General features: G+C 39.3%; 3 protein-coding genes across 6 annotated transcripts in view; 2 read left to right on the top strand and 1 right to left on the bottom strand.

The window, feature by feature from the left end:
- Nucleotides 1-19,254, bottom strand: part of DST (dystonin) — a 1,587,602-nt gene that overhangs the window by 529,667 nt on the left and 1,038,681 nt on the right. The gene's annotated exons all lie outside the window — the stretch shown is intronic.
- Nucleotides 1-19,254, top strand: part of ZNF451 (zinc finger protein 451) — a 376,340-nt gene that overhangs the window by 198,303 nt on the left and 158,783 nt on the right. The window lies entirely within an intron of this gene.
- Nucleotides 1-19,254, top strand: part of BEND6 (BEN domain containing 6) — a 74,784-nt gene that overhangs the window by 41,297 nt on the left and 14,233 nt on the right. Inside the window, exon 4 of one of the 4 annotated variants that reach the window (XM_050788792.1) lies at nucleotides 14,629-17,394. The exons of the other annotated variants lie outside the window; for them this stretch is intronic. Coding sequence (XP_050644749.1) covers nucleotides 14,629-14,651 — 23 coding nt within the window. The 3' untranslated portion in view covers nucleotides 14,652-17,394. Of the gene's footprint in view, nucleotides 1-14,628; nucleotides 17,395-19,254 lie in introns of those variants that run through there. 4 annotated transcript variants of the gene reach the window in all.

Here is a 19,254-nt window from a genome sequence, read left to right on the forward strand (position 1 = left end):
GAAAGCCATATATGACTTCCTTGTGGCTATGAGAATTGAATGAGTGAATTAGTAGAAATGCTTTACCCAGTACCTGGCACAAGAGAAGAACTCAGCAATGGTAGTTATTATTGCTGTTATATATTTTTATTGACACCTGACACATAATCCATTCCCAAAAAAACTGTAGGCTAAATTTCATTATAAATATAGAAGAGAAAATTTTAAATAAAGAGTACCAATCAGCTTCAATAGCATATGAAAATAATCACTTACTATGACCAGTTTCTTCTCTCTCCCAGGGTCCAAATTGCCATTTCATTTTCTTCTCTTTCTGCCAATTCCCAGTCTTCTTAACTCTCAGGTGATGGCTTTACTTCTTACTTCGCTGAGAAGTAGGAGGATATGAAGCCACTGCCATCTCCCCACACCTGTGCTTCTGTACCCCCTTTACTTCCTCTTATTCATGAATAACCTATCCTTGTGAGTCTCAATCTCCTTCAGTGCACCAGATCCCATCCCCTTTTTTGTAATCAGGAACATTGCTCCAGAGATTCTGCCCCGTCTCCTGCAAGATTAGATTTTCCTTCTCTAATGAATCACTCCCATTAGTATCAAACATACTGTTATTTCTCCCATTAAAAAAAACCTCACTTTCAGACCATTTGCTTCTCTACCTTCTGTTTTTCTCCTTCCTCTTACGGAAAAACTCCTTAAAAGTCTTGACTATACACACTCTATTCAGTTTCCTCCCTGTTATTCTTTCTGGATCCCACTCCAATTAGATCCTTTAATTTCATTGTAATTTCTCTTCTCATGATCATCAGTCATCTCCATGTATTAGCTTGCTAGGGCTATAGTGACAAAGTACCAAAAACTAGGTGGCTTAAACCACAGAAATTTATTCTCTCACCAGTCTCGAGGTTGGAATTATAAACTCAAGGTGTCAGCAGGGCCATACTCCCCCTGCAGGTGCTAGGAAGAATCTGTTCAGGCTTCTCTCCTAGCTTCTGATTGTTCCTTGAATAAATCAGCATAACCCCAGTCTTCACAGGATGTTCTCCTTGTGTGCTTCTCTCTCTGTATCTAAACCTCTCCCTTCGTATAAGAACACCAGTCGTATTATATTAGGGCCCACCCTAATGACCTCATTTCAACTCAATTACATCTGTAAAAACCCTATGTCCAAATAAGATCACATTCTGAGGTAATAGGGGTTAGTCTTCTGACACATCTTTTTGGGGGACACAGTTCAATCATGATATTCTGCATTGCTAACCTCAATAGTCATTTATCAGTTGTCATCTTAAGTGTCCTGTTACCAGCATTTTGACACATTTGGACAACTCTCTGTCCTTGAAAAAGGTTCTTTACCTGCTTTCCAGGATACCAAATTCACCAGCTTTCCTCCCATATTGTTGGTCTTTCCATCTTATTCCATTTAGCTGATTCATTATCTCATCCTCTAAGTATTTTATGATTCCCCTGGCTCCGTACTTGGACTTTTTTCTTTTCTATCTGCATTCATTCTCTAGATGACCGACTCCAATAATATGGTATAAATATCCATTGATGAGGCTGGGCGCAGTGGCTCACACCTGTAATCCAGCACTTTGGGAGGCCAAAGCGGGTGGATCACTTGAGACCAGGAGTTTAAGACCAACCTGGGCAACATGACGAAACTCCATCTCTACTCAAAATACAAAAATTAACCTGGCATGGTATTGCACGCCTATGGTCCCAGCTACCTGGGAGGCTGAGGCACAAGAATTGCTTGAACCCGGGATATGGAGGTTGCAGTGAGCTGAGATTACACGACTGCACTCCAGCCTGAGCAACACAGTGAGACTCTGTAAAAAAAAAAAAAAACACACACACACACACACACACACAAAAATCAGTGAGCTATGCTTGTCAGATTTCTATCTCCTGCCTGGGCCTCTTTAACTCATTGTCTAACTGAATGCTTGACATGACTGATAGGCTAACATGTTTCAAACCACATTCCTTACCTCCCTCAACCTGTTTCTTTCTTCCTCATCCTAGCTAATGTTAATTTCATTGTTCAAGTTCCTTAAGCCAGAAACTATGATGTTATCTTCATGTTATCTTCTATTTCTGTATTTATTTTACACCCCACACTCAGTCCATTAGCAAATCCCACTAGCTTTGCCTTCAAAATATTTCTGAAACTCAATCCCTTTTACCACCCCTACTGCTGCTACTCTGGTCCTAGCCACCATTACCTCTCATCTATAATTAAGGTGGCATTGTAACTTGCATTGCTACTTCTGTTCTTGTTCCTATGAGGTCTATTCTCAACACAGCAGTGAGAATGATTCTGTTAAATGTAAACCAGTTCATGTCCTCCTGTGCTTAAAACTCTCCAGTGAATTCGTACCTCATTCAGTATAGAAATTAAAGTCCTTTTATGATCTTTGGTTCCTTACATGATCTGGCCACCTCCCCTCCACTTACTTCTCTGGCCTTGTTTTCTACTCCTCATCCTCTCCTTCTCTGTGATCCAGACAACTGGACCACTTACTTTCCCTCCGAAGACATCAGGCATGATCTTATCTTCAGTGTCTTTGTGCTTTCCATCCCCTCTGCCCAGAATGTTCTTCCTCCAGTTATCCATAGGCCTTGAACCCCCACTTCTTTCAGATCTTCACTGCTAATTCAACTTTTCCCTGATCTTCCTCCCATCTAAAGTTTCAACCTTTCGTCTCCCAGTTTATATTATCTTCCCCTGTTTTGTTTCCTTTTTGGCACTTGCAAGTCTGTGTAATCTACTATGTATTTAATATTGTCTATCTCCACATGTCCCCACCACATACACACACACTAGAATTTAACCCTGGAAACGAAGTAGTAAAGTTGGCAATTGACTGGACTTGTGACAACAGAAGTCAGGAACTGCCTACTGTCACTGCAGTGTTCATTTCTGCATTTATTCATTTTATTTATTTATTTTTTGAGACGGAGACTCACTCTGTCTCCCACGCTGCAGTGCAGTGATACGATCTCGGCTCACTGCAAGCTCTGCCTCCTAGATTCATGCCATTCTCCTGCCTCAGCCTCCTGAGTAGCTGGGACTACAGGCGCCCACCACCATGCCTGGCTAATTTTTTGTATTTTTAGTAGAGACGAGGTTTCACCGTGTTAGCCAGGATGGTCATGATTTCCTGACCTCGTGATCCGCCCATCTCCGCCTCCCAAAGTGTGCGGGGATTACAGGCCTGACCACCGCACCCAGCCCATTTATTCATTTAGTAAATATTTATAAAGTCCCTACTATGCGAAAGGGGCTATTCTAAGTACCTAGGAAACTCAATGGACAAAACAGTCAAAGATTCACGCTTTCATGGAGTGTGTGTGTGTGTGTTTGTGTGTATGTGTGGCAAGAGGGGATGGTTAAAAAACATACAAAAGATAATTAAGTAAATTATATAGTATGTTGGATGGTGAAAGGTGCTTTGGAAAAAATAGAGGCTGCAAAAAAGGATTACGTTTTGAGGGAGAGGGAGTGGCTTATAATGTTAATGGCATGGTCATAGCAGGCCTTCTTGTAAAGCTGCAGTTGGAACTAGGAAGATAACAGAAAGTTGAAATCTCTTGTATAATACTATTAAGAAAGGGGTCTAAGGGAAGACTATATGCTGATTATTTACTTTGTTTGCAATAATGTTCCTAACTCTTTAAGAATCAGGGCTGTTTCTATGTTTATAAAGCCTGGTAACTAAGAAAAATGGCAGAATGAATATGCCATTCTAGACATTCAGGATGGCAAATGTGTGTGTGTGCTATGTGTGTGTGTTAAGCATTTAATACATATCTTGTGCACTACAACTGACCAACACAATAGGATGTGAAAGAAAATAAGTGATATATCTATTGTACAGAAAGGTATTAAATAGTCAGTATTTATCATGTGTACACCTAAGAAAAACAAAGCATCAGCCAAAAACTTAACTCTTGTAAGTAATGACATTTTAGTAAAGAATGAAAAATCAGTGTTTTTAGACTCCAAAAAACAACCGAAAATGGATTAAAGACAAACGTTAAGACCAGAAACTGTGGAACTTCTAGAAGAAAACATTGGGAAATGCTTCGTGGCATTGGTCTGGGAAAGGATTTTTTGAATAAGACCCCAAAAGCATAGGCAACAAAAGCAAAAAAAAAAAAAAAAAAAGACAAATAGAATTACATCAAACCAAAAAGCTTCTACACAACAAAGGAAACAATCAACAGAGTGAAGAGACAACCTCCAAAATGGAGAAAATGTTTGCAAACTCTGCATCTGACATGGGGTTAATATCCAGAAAATATAGGGAACTCCAACAACCCAATAGCAAAAAATCAAATAATTCCGTTTAAAAATGGGCAATAACATTGCTGGGTCCATCAGCCCACTCCCCTGAAGTCATCGTGCAGCAGTTTCCTCTCTGCTTCACTCACAGGACCCAGGCAGGTGTCAGGTATTAGGAGCACCCCCTCATCTGGTTCAGCAGCCTGAGTTGCTCCCTACCCTTCTTGGGCATAAATCTTGGTGCAATGGGACTCTCTCCACTCCATGCCCAGGCAGATCTCCAGGTATTCAGAGCACCTGCTCATGTGGATTAGGAGCTTGATTCACCCCACCCTTTCTGTACAGAGATTCACAGAGATTCTGTACACTGATGGCATGAAGGCCATCTCCGCTTCATGCCCAGGCAGATCTCCAGGCATTTGGAACACTTGCTAAGCTGATTCAGCAGCTTGAGCTGCCCCACCCTTCTTGTGCAGAGAACCAGGTGCAGGGGGATCCTCACTGCTCCACATTCAAGCAGATCTCCAGGCATCTATTGCACTCACTCTCCTGGATTAGTTTAGGACACCTCCCTCATGCCTGTGCAGAGAACTTGGGGCCAAGGAGATTTCCCAGCTCCACATCTAGGCACACCTCTGGGCACTTGGTGGCCACCCACTGGATTCCCCCTCAGTACTGATGCTTGTGCCTGCTATCAGGGAGCCTGTAGGTGGACCTGTCCATCCAGCCCTGCCCATTTTGGTCCCTCCTTTCCCTGCGGCTAAGCAGAGAGCACAGACCACTGTGTACTCTACCAATCAGCCCATTGACTGAGACCACAGAGAACTTCTCTCAGTAAAACAAGGATCAAGTCCATACCCAGCCACTTTGGTTGTAGCCAGCTCTTACCTATAAGTGCCATGTACTGGCCTGTAGGTCAAACTGCACAGCCCAATATGAAACCTGCCAACAGAAGTGCATAGACCTATAGAAACGAAGCCAAAAGACCCTACCCAGTATTCACTACAGCCACAGGGAGAAAAGGGAAAGAAAAAGAAAAAAATTTTAGGGAAAGAAAAAAAAAAAAAGAAAAAAATCATACCCACATGAAAAAGAAAAAGAAATCCAGAGAATACCTGTTACATCCTATACAAAATGAATATCACCAAGACATATAGTCACCAGACCCTCCAGGGCCAATGCTGAAGAAAAAATCTTTTTTTTTTTTTTTGAGACAGGGTCTCAGGGTCTCTGTTGCCCAGGTTGGAGTGTAGTGGTGCCATCACTGCTCACTGCAACCTCCACCTCCTGAGCTTGGGTAATCCTTCCACCTCAGCCTCCCAAGTAACTGAGACTACAGGCATGCACCACAATGCCTGGCCAATTTTTCTATTTTTTTGAGAGATGGGGTTTTGCCATGTTGTCCAGGCTGATCTTGAACTCCTGGGCTCAAGTGATCCACTACCTTGGCCTCTGAAAGTACTGGGGATTACAGGCATGAGCCACTGCACCTGGCAAGAAAAAAATCTTAAAAGCCACTAGAGAAAAATGCCAAAGGGAACCCCATCAGGTGAACAGTGGACTTCTCAACAGAAACCTTGCAAGGCAGGAGAGGTTAGGGGCCTATTTTCAGCATTCTTAAAGACAAGAAATTCCAACCAAGACATACATATCCTGATAAACTAAGCTTCATCAGTGAAGGAGAAACAAAATATTTTCCAGACAAGCAAGTGCTAAGAGAATGAGTTATTACTAGACCAGACTTACAAGAGTTTCTTAAGGGAGTTCTAAACATGTAAACAAAATAATGATACCCACTACCACAAAAACACACTTATGTACATTTTCCACAGATACTGTAAAATAACCACATGATAGAAACTACAAAGCAGCCAGCTAACAACTTTACAATAGGATCAAAAATTCACATATCAGTATTAACTTTGAATGTTAATGGTCTAAACGCTGCACTTAAAAGGCACAGAGTGGTATGTTGGATTAAAAAAAAACAAGTAGACCTCATATGTAATGACACCCATAGGCTCAAAGTAAAGGGCTAGAGAAATATCGCAAATCGAGAATAACAAAGAGCAAGGGTCATGATTCTTATATCAGATAAAACAGACTTTAAGCCAGCAATAGAAAAAGAAAGGACAAAGTAGACCATTACATAATGATAAAAGATTCAATTAAATAAGAAGACTTAACTATCCTAAATATATATGCACCCAACATTGGAGCACCCTGATAAATAAGTACTCTAGACCTATAAGAAGACTTAGACAGCCATACAATAATAGTGGGGGACTTGAAAACACCCCACTGACAACATTAGACAGATCATTCATGCAGAAAACTGACATAGGAATTCTAGAATTAAATTGGACATTTGATGAATTGGACCTAAGAGACATCTACAGAATATTCCACCCATCAACCACAGAATATACATTCTTCTCATCTGCTCATGCAAAATATTGCAAGATTGAACACATGCTTGGCCACAGAGCAAGTCTCAATAAATTCAAAAAAATTGAAATTATATGAACCATACTCTCGGACCACAGTGGAATAAAAATAGTAATCAATATCAAGAAGATCTCTCAAAACCACACAATTACATGAGAATTAAACAACTTGCTCCTGAATGACTTTGGGTAAACAATGAAATTAAGGCAGAAATTTTAAAAATTCTTTGAAATTAATGAAAAAGAAATACAACATACCAAAATTTCTGGGATACGGCAAAACTAATGTTAAGAGGAAAGTTTATAGTACTAAACATTTACCTCACAAAGTTAGAAATATCTCAGTGATCTAACCTTTACACCTAGAGAAACTAGAAAAACAAGAGAAACCCCAAAGCTAGCAGAAGGAATCACTAAAGTCAAAGAAGAACTAAACAAAATTGAGACCCAAAAATCCATACAAAGAATCAATGAAACTAAAAGTTTTTTCTTTGAAAGGATAAACAAGATTGACAGACTGCAAGCAAAATTAACAAAGAAAAGAAAACAGAGAAAATCCAAACAAGCACAATCAGAAACAACAAAGGTTACATTACTGACACCACAGAAATACAAAAGATCCTCAGAGACTATTATGAACACCTCTACACATACAAACTAGAAAATCTAGAGGAAATGGATGCATTCTTGGAAACACACACTCTCCTAAGGTTGAACCAGAAACAAATTGAAACCCTAAACAGACTAATATCAAGTACTAAAATTGGACCAATAATAAAAAATCTGCTGGGCACAGAGGCTCATGCTTGTAATCACACCACTTTGAAAGGCCAAGGCAGGAGGACTGCTTGATCTCAGAGTTCAGAATCAGCCTGGGCAACAACACAAGACCTTATATCTATTAAAAATAAAAAGAATTAGCCAAGTGTTGTGACACGTGCCAGTAGTCCCAGCTACTCAGGAGTCTGAAGCAGGAGGATTGCTTGAGCCCGAGAGATGGCGGCTGCAATGTGCTGTGATTGCACCACTGCACTATAGCCTGGGTGACAGAGAGACCCTGTCTCAAAAACACACAGCAACAACAACAACAACAACAACAACAACAACAAAAACTACCAACTAAAAACACCCAGACCAGATGGATTCATAGCCAAATTCCGCCAGACATACAAAGAGCTGCTACCAATTCTACTGAAACTATTCCAAAAAATAGAGAAGGTAAGGACTCCTCTCCAGCTCATTCCACAAAGCCAGCATCACTCTGATACCAAAACTTTGCTAAGACACAATGAAAAAAGAATACTACAGGCCAATATCCCTGATGAACATAGATGCAAAAATCCTCAACAAAATACTAGCAGTTCAAATCAAACAGTGCATCAAAAAGTTAATTCACCACTATTAAGTAGGCGTCATTCCTGGGATATAAGGTTGGTTCGACATACACAAATCAATAAATGTGATTACCACATAAACAAAAGTAAAAACAAAAACCTTATGATCATCTCAATAGATGTGGAAAAAGCTTTAAATAAAATCCAACATCCTTTCTTGATAAAAACCCTCAAGAAACTAGGCATCAAAGGAACACACCTGAAAATAATAAGAGCCACCTGTGACAAACCCACAGCCAGTTCATACTGAACAGGTAAAACCAGAAGCATTGCTCTTGAGAACTGGAACAAGACAAGGATGACCACTGTCATCACTCCTATTCTAGTACTAGAATTGGTAGCCAGAGCAATGAAGCAAGAGAAAGAAATAAAATGCATCCAAATAGGAAAAGAAGTCAAGCTATCTCTCTTTGCTGACAATATAAGTCTATACTAGAAAACCCTGAATATTCTGCCAAACATCTCCTGGAAATGATAACAACTCTAGTAAAATTTCAGGATACAAAATAAATGTAGGGCAGACGTTCTTCACAGAGACTCGCCAAGGTTTCCTGCTTCAACAGTGCTTGGACAGAACCTGGCGCTCATCCCCCCCACCCCCGCCAGCCGCCCATAACCAGCCCTCCACCGCCTCCTCACCGCACCCTGGGACCGTCGCAAGGCCTCCGCCACCGTTCCAGCGCCGCATAGCCACCGCCACCGCCATGACTACCACGTCCCCCTCACAGGTGCGCCAGAACTACCGCCAGGAATCAGAGGCTGCCATCAACCTCCAGATCAACCTGGAGCTCTACACCTCCTACACGGGCTAAATGCAAAGGAGTGGGCATTACATTTGGAAAGAAAAAATGTGAATCAGTGACTACTGGAACTGCACAAACTGGCCACTGACAAAAATGATCCCCATTTGTGTGACTTCATTGAGACACAGCACCTGAATGAGCAGGTGAAATCCATCCAAGAATTGGGTGACTACGTGACCAACTTGCACAAGATGGGAGCACCAGAATCTGGCTTGGCAGAGCATCTCTTTGACAAGCATACCCTGGGAGACAGTGATAATGAAAGCTAAGCCTTAAGCTAATTTCCCCGTATCTATGGAGTGACTTCCCTGGTGACCAAGGCAGTCCATACATGTTGGGGTTTCCTTTACCTTTTCTATAAGTTGTACCAAAACATTCACTTAAGTTCTTTGATTTGTACCATTCCTTCAAATAAAGAAATTTGGTACCAATAATAATAATAATAAATGTACAAAAATTAGTAACATTTCTACACACAAATAACATTCAAGCCAAGAGCCAAATCAAGAGCACAATCCCATTTACACTAGTCAAATAAATAGATAAATAAAATACCTAGGAATACATCTATCCAAGAAGGTGAAAGATCTCTACAAGGAAAACTACAAAACACTGCTGAAAGAAATCACAAATGACACACACACAAAATGGAAAAACATTCCATGCTCATGGATTGGAAAAATTGATACCATTAAAATGAACATACTGCTTAATCTACCAATTCAACATTAATTCCTATCAAACTACCAATGTCATGAACTGGAAAGCAACTATTCTAAAATTCATAAGAGACCAAAAAAGAGCCTGAATAACTAAAGCAATCCTAAGAAAATAGAACAAAGCCAGAGTCATCACATTATCTGACCCCAAACTATCCTATCAATATATAATAACTAAAACAGCATGGTACTGGTACAAAAACAGACATGTAGACCAATGGAACAGAAGAGATAACACAGGAATAAAACTATACACCTATAGCCATCTAATCATCAACAAAGTTGACAAGAATAAGCAATGGGGGAAGGACTTCTTATTCAATAAATGGTGCTGGGATAACTGGCTAGATGTATGCAGAAAAGTAAAACTAGATCCTTACCTTTTACCATATACAAAAATTAACTCAAGACGGATTAGAGATTTAAATGTAAAACCTCAAACTATAAGAATCCAAGAAGAAAACCTAGGAAACACCATTCTGGACATCAGTCCTTGAAAATAATTTATGACTAAGTCTTCAAAAGCAATTGCAATGAAACAAAAATTGACATGTAGGACCTAATTAAACTAAAGAGCTTCTGCACATCAAAAGAAAATGTCAACAGAGTAAACAGAAAACCTGCAGAATGGGAGAAAATATTTGCAAGCTACACATTTGACAAAGGTTTAACATCCAGACTCTATAAGGAACTTAAAAAATTGAACAAGCAAAAAACAAATAATCCCATTTAAAAATGGGCAAAAGACATGAACAGACACTTCTCAAAAGAAGACATACAAGTGGCCAACAAACATATGAAAAAGTGCTCCACATCACTAGTCATCAGAAAAATGAAATCAAAACCACAGTAAGATACCATCTCATACCAGTTAGAATGGCTACTATTAGAAAGCCAATATTAAATATACTGTTGTCAGTATATTTATGGACATACTGTTGTCCATAATGGCTGTACTAATTTATATTCCCATCAAGCATATGAGTTCCTCTTTCTCCACACCCTTGCCAGCATATGTTATTTTCTGTCTTTTTAGTAACAGTCATTCCAACTGGGGTAAGGTGAGATCTTAGTATGGTTTTCATTTGCATTTCCCTAATGATTAGTGATGTTGAGCATTTTAAAATATACTTGTTGGCCAGTTCTGTGTCTTTTTTTTTTTTTTTTTTTTTTTTTTTTTTAGAGATGGAGTCTTGCTCTGTTGCCCACGCTGGAGTGCAGTGGTGTGATGTCAGCTCACTGCCAACCTCCGCCACCTGGGTTCAAGCAATTCTCTTGCCTCATCCTCCCAAGTAGCTGGGACTACAGGTGCATGCCACCACATCTGGCTAATTTCTTTGTATTTTTAGTAGAGAAGGGTTTTTGCCATGTTGGCCAGGCTGTTCTCGATCTCCTGACCTCAGGTGATCCCCCCGCCATGGCCTCCCAAAGTGCTGGGATTACAGGCGTGAGCCACTGCACCCAGCCTTCTGTGTCTTCTTTTGAGAAATGTTTATTCAGATTGTTTGTCCACTTTTTTTTTTAAGTAATGTCAGCTTTCATTTTAGATTCAGGGGGTATATGTGCAGGTTTGTTACCTGGGTATATTGCATATTTTAAAATATTAAATATAGGGCTGGGCATGGTGGCTTATGCCTGTAATCCCAGCACTTTAGGAGGCCAAGGCAGGGAGATTGCCTGAGCTAGGACTTGAGACCAGCCTGGGCAACAAGGTGAGACCTCATCTCCACTATAAATAATTAAAAAATTAGCCGGGCATGGTGGCTCATTCTTATAGTCCCAGCTATGCGAGAGGCTAAAGCAGGAGGATTGCTTGAGTCTGGGAGGCTGAGACTGCAGTGAGCTATGATCGTGTCACTGCACTCCAGCCTGGGTGACAGAGCAAGACTCTGTCTCAAAAAAAATAGTAATAAAAATAGCACTACCATATGATCTAGCAATCTCACTACTTGGAATTTATGCAAGGTGAAGGAAATCATTATGTGTAAGAGATATCTGCACCCCCATGTTTGATGCAGCACTTTTCACAATAGCCAAGATGTGGAATGCAAGTGTCCATCAATGGACAAAGGGATGGAGAAAATGTGGCATATATATATAGTGGAATACTATTCAGCCATAAGAAAGAATGAAATCCTGTCATTTGCAGCAACGTGGATGAACCTCAAAGACATTATGCTAAGTGAAATAAGCCAACCACAGAAATATGAATACTGCACGATCTCACTTATATATGGAATCTAAAAAGGTTGATCCAGAAATAGTAGAATAGTGGTTACCAGAGGCTAGGAGGAGTAAGAAAGAGGGAGATAGGGAGAGGTTGGTCAACGGGTACAAAATTACAGTTAGTTAGGAGAAATAAGTAGTAAAATCCATAAAACCACAAGGACCAAGAAAACTCAAGAGAAGACCACACCAGATAAAAGATACCAAGAAAACTCAAGAGAAGACCACACCAGATAAAAGATGCCAATAAAATTTTAGAAGCTGAAAAGCAGATGGATGAGTGGTGTCTGACTTAAAAATCTGAAAAAGCTGAACTCCAGTATCTGTGATGGAGGTGGGCAGAAGACAGGGAGAGAAGTTAAAAAGAAATAGGCTAAATTACATCAACAGCAAAAGCTTTCAGGAATTGGACCTGTGAAAGGAATTATGGTAGTACTGGTAGTGTGAAAACTGGAAAACTCATTGAAAAACCTATAGGAAGACACTTTCAGGCCAGGCACAATGGCTCAATCTTGTGATCCTGGCACTTTGGGAGGCCAAGGAGGGAGGTTTGCTTGAGGCCAGGAGTTTGAGACCAACCTGGGCAATATAGTGAGACTCTTGTCTCTACAGAAAGTAAAAACTGTAGAGATTCAGTCTTTACAGTTCTTGGAAGAAGCAGTGTGGCATAGGAGCAAAGAGGTAAAAATTTGGGAAAGCAAAGCACCTGAGTTCAAGCCCTGCTCTGCCACCTAGTGTCTGTGTAACCTTGTGCAAGTTGTTTAACCATGCTGTGCCTCCTTTTTTTCATCTCTAAAATGGAAATAATAAAGTACTCACCTGAGTGACAGGGAAAGCATTCAGAACAGAGCCTGGCACATAGCAAGTATTTGTTGTTACAATGTTTGCTATCACAATTCAACATGGCCGGCTTTGTAGATGTGTGACGTGCAGTTACATAAGGCCCTGCTCTTAGAAGGGCCCACATACTGGTTAAAGGCTCTGCTGTCACCATCTTAAAATTCTTTAGAGGTTCTGAACAATGAGCACTGAATTTTTTGTTTGTGTTGGGCCCTGCAAACTATGCAGTCATGTAGCAAGTCCTGCAAGTCAATCAGGAAAAGGATGTGTTGGGAAAATTGATATTCCAAGCTACCTTCTCATTTCACACCAGGTGACTCACTAAGAACATAACTATACAGTTTAAATTAAAACTCCATGTTCTGATTTTGAATGGGAAGTACTGGTTTGAACACATAATAAATGTTGTCTTTAAAAAGTTGTAGTTTACCCAAAGCAATGTATAGATTGAATGCAATTCCTATCAAAATACCAATGACATTTTTCACAGAAATAGAAAAAACATTTTTTATAATTTGTATAGATTCGTGAAAGACCCTGAATAGCCAAAGCAATTCCGAGCAAAAAGAACAAAGCTGGAAGTATCACTCTGTCGACCTCAAAATATACTACAAAGCTGTAGTAGCCAAAGCTGCATGGTATTGGCTTAAAAATGACACATTAGACCAATGGGACAGAATAGAGAACTCAGAAACTAATCCACATACCGACAGTCATTTGATTTTTGACAAAGCCAACAAGAACATTCACTGGGGAAATGTAGTCTCTTTAATAAATGGTGCTGGAGCCAGGCACGGTGGCTTACACCTGTAATCCTAACACTTTGAGAGGCTGAGGTGGGAAAATCACTTGAATCTAAGAGTTCGAGACCACCCTGGGCAAAACAGGGAGACCCATCTCTACAAAAACTGTTAAAATGAGCCTGGTGTGGTGGCACACACCAGTGGTCTCAACTACTCAGGAAGCTGCGTGGGAGGATTGCTTGAGCCCAGGAGGTTGAGGGTCCAGTGAGCCATGATCACATTACTGCACTCCAGCCTGGAAGATGAAGTGAGACCATGTCTCAAATTAAAAAAAAAAAAAAAAAAAAAAAAAAAAAAAAGTCGTGCTGGGAAAACTGGATAATTATTTGCAGAATGAAACTAGACCCCTACCTCTCATCCTATGCAAAAATCAATTCAAAATAAATCAAAGACCTGAATTTAAGACCCAAACAATGAAACTACTAGAAGAAAACATGGGGAAACACTCCAGGACATTGGTCTGGGAAAATATTTTGTGAATAGGACCTTAAAAGCACAGGCAACAAAAGCAAAAATAAACAAACATTCTGATTTAAAAATGGCCAAGACAGAGGATCACTTGAGGCAAGGAGTATGAGACCAGCATGGGCAACATAGCAAGACCCTAGTTCTACAAAAAAAAAAAAAAAATTTTTTTAATGAGCTGGGTGTGGTGTCTTATGCCTGTAATCCCAGCTACTCGGGAGGCTGAAATGGGAAGATAGCTTGGGTCCAGGAGTTTCGGAAGTTTACAGTGTGCTGTGATCATGCCACTTTGTTCCTGGAACCAAGCCGGGTCCAGCTGTGTTTTCTCGAGGCCCAATAACAGGAAGCAGACAAACTAGGAAAGAAGGGAATTTATTGCTGTAACCGGATACAGGGAGAAGGCCAGAGATAATTCCACCAGACCAACTCAAAGTGTTGCAATTTTCTTAGTGCTTATATAGGTTGGGGTTATGTGCCTATGTGCAGTATAGCTTTGGCCTAAGTCTACTGGTAACTAATTTTGTTTCAACTAGAAGGTCAGAGACAAAAATGCTTGCTAAGTCTGATTAAAATGGCCCCACTACCTTCAAGGCCTGTCTACTGTGGTACCAGAGTGATTATTTCCATCTTATCTCCTTTACAGCTTGGTCCAGAGAGCTGCCTTAGACTCTCCAATGAATCTGTTCAAACAGCTGCCTCTGTTACCTTGACTCATCTCAGATACAGGTCCTGGCGCTAGGAATCAAAGACTGTCTCTATTATTTTGGCTTGCTCCAGGTTAGGGAGAAGTCCATGCAAGGCTCCTACTGATCATGTTTCATTTCTAGCTTTGATGTCTGGGCACTGATTTCCCTAGGTTTAACTATTTGCTCAACGTCAAGGCAGTGCTGTGGAAATCTGTCTGTGTAACTGGAGTGCTTGGCAGGCCTGTCTGTGTGACTGTCATGCAGGCCTGTCTGTGTGATTGTCAGGGAGAACTGGCCTGCCACAACTTCACTCCAGCCTGGGTGACAGATAGAGACACCATCTCTTAAGAAAAGAAAAAAGAAAAAAATGGGCAATCTGAGCAGATATTTCTCAATAAGACATACAAATGGCCAATAGGTATATGAAAAAAATGCTCAACATCACTGATCACCAGGGAAATACATATCAAAACCACAGTGGGGTAGCATCTCACCCCAGGAAGGATGGCTATTATCAAAAAGATAAAAAAAATAACAAATTCTGGTGAAGATGTGGAGAAAAGCGAACTCTTATACACTGTGGGTGTGAATGTAAAAACAGTACAGCCACTGTGGAGACAGCACGGTTCACAATAGATAACGTAGGGAATCAACTTAAGTGTCCAACAACAGATTAATAGATAAAGAAAATGTGGCATAGATACACAATGGAATATTATTCATCCGTAAAACAGAATGAAATCCTGTCATTTTTGGCAACACGGATGATCATTATGTTAAGTGAAATAAGCCAGGAATAGAAAGCTAAACACTGCACGTTCTCATTTGTATATGGAAGCTAAAAAAAAGGTTAATCTCGTAAAACTAAAAAGTAGAACAGAGGATACAAGAGACTGGAAAGGGTAGGGGGAAGGGAGAGGTAGGGAGAGATTTATTAAAGCATACAAAATTACAGCTAGATAGGAAGAATACGTTCTAATGTTTAATATCCTTGTGGGATTACTATAGTTAAAATAGTATATATTTTCAAGTAGCTAGAAGGAGGATTTGGAATGTTCCCAACATAAAGAAATGATAAATATTTGCAGTAATAGATATGCTAATCACCCTGATCTGATCATTATACATTATATGTATCAAAACATCATTATTTGCCCTATGAATATGTATAATTAAAATATTAAATAAAATCAAATTTAAACAAGTTTTCTAATATGGTTCCCTGAATAGTCCTAAAAACAGGAACTCAATAGCCAAGAGCACTCCTAGAAATTAGATGTGCCTTTGTAATATCATTAACCTTTAAAGGGAACGATGACTTCTTGGGTAAATGGCAGATTCCATGTCTTACATACGAAATGTACAGAATAAGACTTGTGAAGAAGCTTAAGCAGGAAATATACAGGAACATCTTGTCATATCAGAAAGCAAGGAAGTTAGAACACGCAGATGTGTCAACTAGAAGAGCTTTCCACAAGCCAAAGATGGGACAGTTTGAGCATCAATAAGAATGACAACCACAATAGATAGACACATATTGTATTAATATATGTTTAAATGCATGAGTTCATAGTGGTATTCAAAAAAGAAAAAAAGTAATGATCATCTGAAAACAACCAACTCGTAATTTTGAAAATTGGCACATACAAACCAAAATCAAGCATGTATCCTGCCATTACTATATGAAATGGACTTCTGGGTAACCAAACAGTTGATAAGAGGAAGTTTCCCTTTGTAGAACTCCAGCTAATAAATGAAGAAGAAAATTATTAGAATGTCACTATTTTACAACCCATCGTGACATAATGAATCTATGCAGTGATCATCCATAGCTGCTGAGATGACAAAAAAGCTAGCCAGGCATTAAATGCCACTTGATGGAAGTTAAAAACACTACCTGAATCCGATCAACCCTTCACATCTAACTACCAATCTACATCGAATACAGGGAACCAGAGAATATGTCAAATACCACCAAAGGGTGCAATCACAGCAAAATCTGACTATAGGAAATTCTACAGGACAAATGACCCAGTTTCCACAATTAATAAATTGCAAGGGAAAAAACTAGGAAGGGAGAGGAAACCTGTAGTTTATATGGAAGAGACAGCAACCGGTTGTAACGTATAGTCCTTACTGGATCTTGATTCAAACAAACTGTTAAAAAATAAGACCATCAGAGAAATTTGAACATTGACTATGGTTTTTTAAAATGATATTTAAAAACTACTGTTAACTATTTCTGGCTGTAGTAGTGGTGTTAACAGTTATATTTTTAAATACACCTTTTAGAGATGCCTACAGAAATTTTTACAGATAAAAATGAGATGATGCCTGTGCTTTGCATCAAATAATTTGGGGGAGAAAAGGGATCAGGGTATAAGTGGAATGAGACTTGCCATGAATTGAAATGGGAGAATTTGCTATTTTTGTTTCTGTTTAAAATTTTCCATTAAAAGTTTAAAAAAATATATCCAGGAAAACAACGTACTTGTGAAAAGATATTTAAACTCTACAAAATTATTGGTGAATATTTAACTGATCTGAGTAATGAATGACTTTCTAAGTATAAAATAAATGGATAATATACTAAGAAAAGACTGCTACTTTCAACTAAAATGAAAGTTTAAATTGTGTGTGTTTAAAATGTTATAAAATTAAAAGATAAACACTTTGAGAAAAATATTTGCAACTCAAGAAAAATAAAAGGTTAAAATGCTTAATATATAAGGGAGTTAATAATAAAGCTAATACATTCTGCTTATAATGTGCTAGGCACTCTTGTAACCACTTTACAAAAACCATTTCAGTTCTTATAAAATAGAAAAAGTACCAAGATCCCATGCTCCAATAGATAATTGATAGAAGAAATTCTAATAATCAATAAACAAATTATATTTAACTTCACAATAATTAAATAATTATAATTTAAAATGTACTAAGATTTTAAGCTATCAAAAAAATGAAGATGGTTGTTACTGATTAACACCTATTGTTGGTGGCACAGTGATATGGTCAATTTCTTATATTGCTGGTGGGAGTGTAAGTTGGAAAAATGTTTCTAGAGAGCAATTCAGCAATATGAATTGAATCTTGAAAGCATTTATATCTCTTAATGCTGTTATGCTCTCAGGAATGTATAGCATTGACATGATCAGAGGTGCATATGAAAATGTAGATGCAAGAAGGTTTATCAAAGCTTTATTTGTAATTAAGAAAATTGGGCCTAGCAAAGGGGCTCCCCACTGTAATCCCAGCGCTTTGGGAGGATCACTTGAGCCCAGGAGTTCGAGACCAGCCTGGGCAACATAGGGAGACCCCATTTCTACAAAAAATAAAAATATTAGCCAGGCAGACCCAGCTACTTGGGAGGCTGCGGTGGGAGGATTGTTTGAGCCTGGGAAGTCAAGGCTGCAGTAAGCTGTGATCATGCCACTCTACTCCAGCCTGGGTAATAGCAGGGCTCTGTCTAGAAAAAGAGAAAGAGAGAGAGAGAGAGAGAGAGAGAGAAGGAAGGAAGGAAGGAAGGAAGGAAGGAAGGAAGGAAGGAAGGAAGGAAGGAAGGAAGGAAGAAGGAAGGAACGAAGGAAGGAAGGAAGGAAAAGAAAAAAGAAAAAAAGAAGCATTGGAAGCAACCTAATTTCCAAGTGAGAAAAGGAGCATTTAAAGAAGTTATAGGACTGGGCGTGGTGGCTCACGCCTGTAATCCCAGCACTTTGGGAGGCCGAGGTGGGCAGATCACCTGAGGTGAGGAGTTCAAGACCAGCCTGGCCAACATGGTGAAACCCCATCTCTACTAAAAATACAAAAATTAGCTGGCATGATGCACACCTGTAGTCCCAGCTACTCAGGAGGCCGAGGCCAGAGGATCACTTGAACCTGGAAGGTGGAGGTTGCAGTGATTCGAGATCATGCCACTGCACTCCAGCCTGGGTGACAGAATGAGACTCTGTCTCAAAATAAGTAAATAAATAAATAAGTTACAGAACATGAATATATTGGATATTAGGGAAAATAGCCCATCAACAGGTGAATGGATACATTAATTATGAAGTAATGGAATGTTAGCAATAAAAAGAAATGAATTATGGTACACACAACATGGATGTGTTAAACTATTATGCGGAGAAAAAAGACAAAAAAAAAAGGGAGAATATACTGTTTGAGTTCATTTATATGGAATTCTAGAACAAGTAAAATTTATCTACAGCTAAAGAAGTCAGATTAGTGATTGCCTCTGAGGTAAGTCCAAGGATTGATTTAGACAGGATGTAAAGGAACATTCTGGGAGGATGGAAATGTTCTATCTTGATTAGGTGTGTTTTTAATGGGTGCACCCATTTGTCAAACTCGTCCCCTTTACCTATGAAATTTCTGCTCAGACTTCATGTAAGGTTTTGCCTTTAACTGTATGTAAATTAGACCTTAAAGACTCATATTTTCCAAGAAGATTTAATAAAACAGGCAAAATATTCACCTTACCATTTTAATTGGAAAAAAAGAGGCATGATACAATGCAATGTATACAGCATAGTTCTAATTACGTAAAAGAAAATACATTAATAAAACTAGAGATACACAGG

This window comes from Macaca thibetana, chromosome 4, assembly GCF_024542745.1.
Source record: "Macaca thibetana thibetana isolate TM-01 chromosome 4, ASM2454274v1, whole genome shotgun sequence".
NCBI lineage: Eukaryota > Metazoa > Chordata > Mammalia > Primates > Cercopithecidae > Macaca > Macaca thibetana.